Below are 7780 nucleotides of genomic sequence, written 5' to 3'. Positions count from 1 at the left end.
AGGCATAGTTCCCCTGGCTGAGCTGGGCAGCTGCCACCATTTCTAATGTGGGAGTTTGTGATACAAAGCCAGTGTTTCTCCACGTGGTGCTGAGATGATGTGTGCTCACATTTCAGAATGTTTTTATGACATGCTTGGAGTGAAGAAGAATCCTGCTGGATTCTGTGCCAGAGAGTGACAGCTGAATGCCAGTGCTGTAGGGAACTGAGCAGCAGAGCACAGCCACTGGCAGCTGCTGCTCTGCTGGTCCTGTCCATGGGTTAATGCCAATTGCTGGCAGTTCTGACCTGGCTGCTTTGCCTTGACTGAACGTGGTGTTCTGAAGATAACTCATTGAATTGCATTACTCCTTGAGTGAACACTGTTTTCTGAAAATGTGTCCTGGCTTAATTGGATATTAAATTAAATGAGATTTTGGTGGGATTGTTCAGTAATTTAGTGCTACGTGTTTTCTGAGAAAGGCAAATACAATCCTAGGAAACAATTGCAGAGTAGAGAACAATTAGATCATTAATATACTGATGAATAAGTCTGGCTTGGAATGAATGGGGAGATAATTTAAAGGCTTTACTTCCCCAGGTTTATAACTGATGCTGATTCAAAACTCTTCATGTTGCTCTGTATCTGTTGAAACTGTTCCTCATAGCAGAACTGTTAAGGTGTTTTGTTATAGCACATCCATAGCAGAGTGTGGTGATTATGTTCATGTGGATATGTTCATAGTGTAGGAATATGCCCTTCTAGTTTACAGTATTTGCTAACCATGTCTGTTTAGTCCTCAGTGTCAGTCCTTGTAACTTAGAAAGTGTCTTTGAAATACCAGTTTTGCAGTTTCAGCTGCAGTCACCCAAATGTTGTAGTCTGGTGCTTTTTCACCCTCTTCCACTTGTAAGGGCTACACAGTTAGGACTCTTCCACAGCTCTTAATTACTTTTATTGAAAGTTTACAAAGTATATCATTTTACTGCCTGTAAAGTTTAAGATCAACTGTATTACCATGCATTTTGACTATGCCAATGGACAATTAGAGCTGTTCAGTAACTATCACTTGTCAGCAATGAAAGCATCTGTTAGGTTATGCAGAAAATGCTGGTGATGGTGGAACAAACTTGTATCATTAGTGATGCTCCATGTGACACCTGGGGGGACAAACCTACTCCAAACTCAGAATCAGTTGTGTGAGCTGCTCCTGTGGCACAGGCACAATGGCAGAGACTCTGGGCAGTAGCAAGGCTGTAAATTGGAACAGACTTTGAGTCATGCCAGTCATGATGCACAACCTGGGAAATATCTCAACACTTGAAGTGATACTTTCTTGACCACTAGTGACCTGATGGATGGAAAGATTCAATGAGTGGGGAAGGGGAAAACGACACTACTTTTTTTTTTTAATCTAGCCACAAGTAGTAAAGGTCCAACTCTAAATGTTTTAAAAATTACTGGAAGGGAAGTTTACCTAAAGCTCTGTCATGGATCTCATAGACTTAGGCTTACTCTGTGTTTACAGCAAAGCACAGGGTAATACCCTCAGCCCTGTAAGGAGTGGAGTTTTGACCTCAGTAGATTCCTGCCCATGCAGGACCCTGCTGGGGGGCAGGAAGTCACTGCTGAGGGAGGGAACTCCTAGTGAAACTCTTCCAGTGTGTAAGTTACCATTTCTTGTATCTCCTATTAAAAAGCTCAAAACCCTTTTAACTTCTGTTCCTGGACTTTGTTCTACTAAATATTCCACTTTCTTCTATTTCAATCACCTTTTCCCTCACATCAGGGCTCCCTTACCTGCTACAGTTGCTCAGCTTCTCTGGTAACATCACTGTTGTGCTGCCTCCTGTCCCATGCTTTTCCAGTATTTTTATCTTTGGTCATGCCTTGTTTGACTTGCCACTAAGTGGAGGCAGGGAAAGCATCCTAGACTTAACAACTGAGATTCTTGATGTCTTGAAGTGGGTTTGGGAGTAAGATATAACAGATCTAAGATTAATGCTTTATGAAATTCCAGCAATATTTACAGTTATTAAAAGTGACAGAGCCTGAAATCTAATTATTAGCCATGAAAGTTATTTTTTGTTTTCAGCACTTCAACAGTAGTCCACCATTACCAGAAAATACACTGTTGGTGTAATTTCCCAAAGAGCTTTGAAAAATTACCTTTCTTTTAATTGCTGTGATTTTCCCAGCTACATGGATGACTGTATTTCTACATATTCATAAATATCTACACTTGTGCCTACTTACCAGTATTCCATAAATATTTGCAGGTATTGCAATACTTGCTTTTTGGTGTTCCCACCAAATACAATATGTACTATTTCAGCCTTCCTACTTCTCACATCAAAATGTCAGGATGAATTTTGGCTTTTTGTGGACACAGGAGTTTTATGAAGGCTTTCCTAAAGCTCGTGTGACACAGTGGGTAGAGAACAGGGTTGATGGCTGAGTTCACCCACAGGAGCCAGAATGAGATCTCATAGAGGGAGTGGTGCACACAGTGCCCGTGGCAGGCTGCCCTGATGATCATCAGGAGTGTGTATGGAGCCCAGCACACGCCAAACACGCAGACAATCACTGCTAAGGACTTTGCTACTCTTTTGTCCCGGGAAAGTCTGAATCTGTTTGCCATGATGTTAGCAACGTCCGCTTTGCTGCTGGGCTGGCAAAGGCTTGCTGTTGCTTGGCAGAAGCCATTCCTGGGAGGCCTGGTCTGTACATCCACCTGGAGGGGTGGAAGCTCAAGACTGGCACTCAGATTGCATGGCTGAGTGCCCAGCTCAGCCGAGGCCTGAGGCCTTGGAGCCTTCCCTGGGGGAAGGAGGCTGCTTGCTCTCTGCTCATGTTTGTTAGCTAGCTTTACAAAAAACACTGTGTGTTCCCTTTTTTCCCCCTGGAAATTCATTTCACAGTCCTCTTGACCGAGTGAGAGGTTTTCATTTCGGAGCAATGTGCGTTTCCTGATGTTAAGGTAAATACTTAAGTTAAAGTACATAACAGTGATGAAAGGTGTAAAGAATTCAACAGTAGAGGCAATCATTAGGAAATACCAGTTGTAGAAGAATTCTGCATGACATTCTCCTTCAGGGAGGATGCTCTTTTGGGCAATGTGCTCCCAGCTGAGGATGGCTGGCCCATAGAGGAGAAAAGCAGCAATCCATACAGATACCATCTTCAGCACTGCATTTCTGGTCATCCCTTGCTGAGCCCTGTAGCTGACCTGAGGGACAAGAGTCACACACATTACACATCTCCCATGTGGCTGCTTTGGAGCATGGCCCTCTCTGTCACTTGTGAGGGTTGCTGAGAGACTGGGTTTGGGATGAGGGTTTTACACCAAGCTTACTGGTAACAGAAGAGTTACTTCTGAAATATGACTTCCAAGAAACCTTACCAAGGTGATTGGATAAGTTCTGAGAAATGCATCAGATCTTAAAAGCTTGAAAACTAAGTCTCCTTTAAAGCAAATAACCACTGCTCTTCCCAGAACTGGCTGTCACCAGTTTCATATTTAATTGCATTAGCTGTGCTACCTGTTTACAGAATGGCTAAAAACGTTTATTGGACCCTTTATTTGGAATTTTTAAATCATTTGAAATACGTAAAAGGGTTTGAATTCACAGAATATCAGGCAAGTTCTTTTATTTCTACTTTGTAGAGAGACTCTTTCCTAATGTGAAAATCACACAATTTACTGTACAACACCTTCTTCTGTTTGATATACTTAATTTCATTCTTTCATCAAGTACTTAGAGAATTCCTATTTCAGTTAAGGTGTATAGATGGAGTGTTGTGATCTGCAAAGTGCTTTACAGAAGAACAACTGATTTCAGTTATTTAGAAAATAGAGAAGCTAAGGTGCACAAATAATGTGTCACTAATACTGAGCCAGTAAGCCATATCAGCAATGGAATTAATCAGAATTAATCAGTCAAGATCATCTCTATTTCTGATTCCCTGGAATGTTTTTCCTGAGGACACATACTCATGTAGTAGCTTGGAATTCACCCTTCACACCTCCACAGTGCAGCCACACAGCCTTTGGAATATGAAATTCTTAAATTCTGTACAGGGTTCACGTTTACTGCCCTCATCTGTGGGCCTTGATCTCCACAGCCAGTGCTGTTCTGGTAGAGGAGCCATGGAGCTGAGGAAACCTGAGTGTGTCTGAACTTGGTCTGATTTTGCAGTCCTTAACAAAGCTATGAATGATTTGGGAGCAGTCTTGGAGGAAGTTACTATTTTCATTGAGATTCAGAATAATTTGGAACTTCAGATAGTACTGCTTATGTGTTCTCTTACTGCCCTAACCCAACAGTCATCTTCTGTACTCTTGCTTGGGGAGGGATTTTTATATGAGGGATTAATTAGAAGTATTTTCAAGTGGATGATTATTTTCATTTATTATGACCAGTTTTCATTTCTGTTTCTGAAACTGTCTAGTTTATATATTTATACTATGTGCATAGTCATGAGAGATTGGTTTTTGAAAGAAAAATTCATGGCTAATTCAGAACCTAGAAAATAAAGGAATTCTGAGTGTTGACTGTTAAAGAATTAATCTGTTCATTTCTCCCTCTTCAAAAAGAAGTTGGTAAAACTGCTGAATTGATTCTGCAGCCTCTCTTTGTACTTTTGGTGATTTAAATGAGCAACAAACTTAAATGAACACTTGAAGAAACTGGGGGTGGAACTAACCAAGAAGTGTGTGTAGAAGTGTGAAACCTATTAACAGGTAAAATGTGTTATTTTGACACCATCCAAAATACTTTGAGGCATTATGGTCTAAGTGTAAATTAGGTGCAAAGTCTAATCTTCCTTTTTTAATAGGTGGCATGCTGCAGACAGGACTTGAGCTATTTCTGTGGCCATTATACAGAAATGGCATTTGCATCCTGTTCGAGATGTTAATTTCTTATCTGCCACTTTTGACCCATCACAGCCGTACACATCCAATTCCCCTGAGAGTTCGACACCCATGGCGAGCAGGTCTCTGCCTGCGGGCTATCAACAGGGCATGGCCGTGTCCTGAGGGGGCAGCTCTGCTTCAGCTGGGTCATACCTTACACCTTATTCAAGATGCAGCTGGGGAGGAAATAAGTACACCTTGTTCCCTCTGCAGACACAGCCTGTGCCTGTTCTCTGGAAAGCAGAGCACCTCTTCCACTGTGAAAGTGAGAAGGAAATGCATTTTCTGGCAAAGCCGATTACTCCCAGAACTGTTTCCAGGACTGAGAGAAGCTCGCCCCTGTCTCATGCGCTGTTCGAGAGAGGCTCAAGGGCGCTGGGAGCCAGGTGCCCTAAGCAATCCCCGTGCCTGGAAAGGCAGCCCTGGAGCCCCTGCCTGCCCGCTGCACCCCCTGCCCAGCCCTTACCGCTCTGGTGACACAGATGAACCTGTCGAAGCTGATCAGGACGATGTTGAAGACGGAGGCGGTGCACACCAGGTAGTCCACCACCAGCCACAGCTTACACAAGCCCCTGCCGAGCCTCCACTCGCCCGTCAGCACGTAGGGGATGTAGAGGGGGATGCAGAAGCCGCCTGCGGACAGAGCTCGGCGGTGACACGGGCGGAGCCACCCCCCCGCCCCGCGGCGCCCCGGCACTCACCCACCAGCAGGTCGGCCACGGCCAGGTTCAGGAAGAAGAAGTTTCCCTGCGTGCGGAGGCTCCGGTCCACCACGAAGGCCAGAATGACCAGGGCATTGCCCAGCACCGTGGCCAGCACCAGCAGCCCCATGAGCGCGGCCAGCAGCGCGGCGGTGCCGGCGGGAAAGGGCCCGCCCGCCGCACAGGCGCTGCCGGACAGGTTCAGCCACGGCCCGTCCCGGCCCATGGTGCCGGCGGAGAGCCCGCGACACTGCCCGGACCCGAGCTCGGCTGCGGCACCGCCCCGCCCCGCTCAGCCCCGCCGGGCGGAGCGAGGGGCCGGGCGGCGCAGCCCTGCCCTGCCCAGCCCAGCCCAGCCCAGCCCAATCCGCCCGCTGCTGGGGTCGGAGTCGGTTCGGCAAAACTTCCTGGAGCGCGGTGGCGGCGCTGAGGAGCGGGGAGTGCGCCAGAACCCCCAGCCCGCGGCTGGAGCCCGGAGGTCTGGGGCTGGGCAGGAGCGCCCCGTGCCCGCTGCCCGCCCCTCCTCAGCCCAGGGTTCTGGGGCTGGGCAGGAGCGCCCCGTGCCCGCCTTCCCCAGCCCGGCCGTGACGCTCCCAGCGCCGCTCCCAGCGCCTCTCCCAGTCCGTCCCAGTCCGTTCGCAGCCGCTGCCGAGGCAGGCTGGGTTGCCTGCCCGGTTCCCCACACCGCACCCCAGCTGGTCCCCGTGCCCTCGGCGCTCCCCGGTGGTCTCTGCTCTGCCATTCCGGACGGGCTGTGCGCTCTCGCCCTCAGGGCACCCCTCCTCTGCCTCAGCCTTTCCCTCCGGGACAGCGCCAACAAGGGCTCACTGCCCGGCCTGGCTACTCCTTCCCTCAACATTGCAGGAATGAGGTATTTCTGAGACTTTTCTTTTCAAAACGGGCAGTGGCCTTGGAGAGTGTTGAAGTGCACTGTCGTGGTGATGTCAAGGAGCCGGTGTTCCGGAAGGCAGCTCTGTTCAAAAACCAAACCCAGGAGCAGCCAGGAAAGGGCCTGGGCCTCCCTCAGCCTCCAGCACGATGGCTGAGGTGGCCCGGGGAGCAGGGACCTAGGGACCCCTGAAAGAGCTGCTCAGGCTGCTGAGCTTTGTTGACTTTGAAGGGTAATTCAGAAGAGGAAATGCAGCTTTATCTCTGCTCACCTGTTTTGGCCCGCTGGATCTTCATCTGCCTTAAAACACATGGCCATTGAGGGATGGGCTTTGCCTCCCTTTCCATGAGAGTTCCGTGGAGGCTGAGAGCACTTTGGGGTTTGCTGCCTTCGGTAGGGCCCCTTTATCACTAAATGGCAACAGAACTTGCTCAAAACCAATGCATAATATTCCCTTAATTCAGCCATTCAGCCAATGTTTCACAGGTGGTAAACTCCTCTTTTATAAAAGATTTGCATAAATCGGAAGTTTGAAATAAGTTTAGAAGCAATCACAGCAGCTCTCTAAAGAGAGCTATTCCAATGGGCATCAGGTGAGACAACAAGAGCAGCTGAATTACTTCCCTCTTATTTGTCTGGGGTGAAGCATCTGTTCTCAGGGTAACAGTGGACTGGCCTTTTAGTCAGGGGGAAAGATAAAGCCTTTGTCAACGCTAGAAGTACAAATTCTAGGCCAGTTAATCTCTGTAAATCAGGAGCTCCTCTGAGGATAGTTTGCAATTTAAACTGCTTATGATACAGCCAGTGCAGAGACAGAAATGGCATCTGCGTGTCCAATATGTGTGAGGAAAATACTCCTTTTCCTTTTACATGTCCCCATATAATTTTCTCCCTAAAGCAAATAAGTAAAGCCATGCAAAACAAAAGTGAAAGGAACAATGGGAGCTTGTGATTAACACCTAGTTTGGGGACTCATTTTCTCTACTCTTTGAGCCCTATTGGCAGTTTTCCATTCACTTCAGTTTGGACAAGATCAAGCTTGTGATATTAACTGCTCTCTGATCGTGTTGTGGTATGTAAAAGATAAAGAGTCAGCCAAGAGACTCAAAAGAAAAAAAATAAATATCTCAAGCACCAGGAAAACATGGAAGAATTTGTTCTTTCATGAATAATTGCTATATTCTTTAACTCCTCTAATGTAAAGTAATTTTACAGCAGCTCAGTGAGTTTGCAGCATGTAAACTTGTGTTCTTTATGTGAAGGAGCTTTTGTAGTGTTTTTCCTCCTGGCAGA

At 47.0% G+C, this 7780-nt stretch overlaps 1 protein-coding gene across 1 annotated transcript; it reads right to left on the bottom strand.

The window, feature by feature from the left end:
- Positions 1 to 918: 918 nt before the first annotated feature.
- On the bottom strand, positions 919 to 5824 carry LOC118691047 (histamine H3 receptor-like). The gene is made up of 3 exons (XM_036390068.2): positions 5599 to 5824; positions 5364 to 5530; positions 919 to 3208 (listed from the first exon to the last, which is right to left on the bottom strand). Exons 1-3 carry the CDS (start codon positions 5822 to 5824, stop codon positions 2327 to 2329), a joined length of 1275 nt encoding a protein of 424 aa, XP_036245961.1. The 3' UTR covers positions 919 to 2326.
- Between the last annotated feature and the right edge of the window lie 1956 nt (positions 5825 to 7780).

Source organism: Molothrus ater, chromosome 12 (genome assembly GCF_012460135.2).
Source record: "Molothrus ater isolate BHLD 08-10-18 breed brown headed cowbird chromosome 12, BPBGC_Mater_1.1, whole genome shotgun sequence".
NCBI lineage: Eukaryota > Metazoa > Chordata > Aves > Passeriformes > Icteridae > Molothrus > Molothrus ater.
The sequence above is the reverse complement of the archived record's forward strand: the minus strand, read 5'-3'. Positions and strand labels throughout refer to the sequence as shown.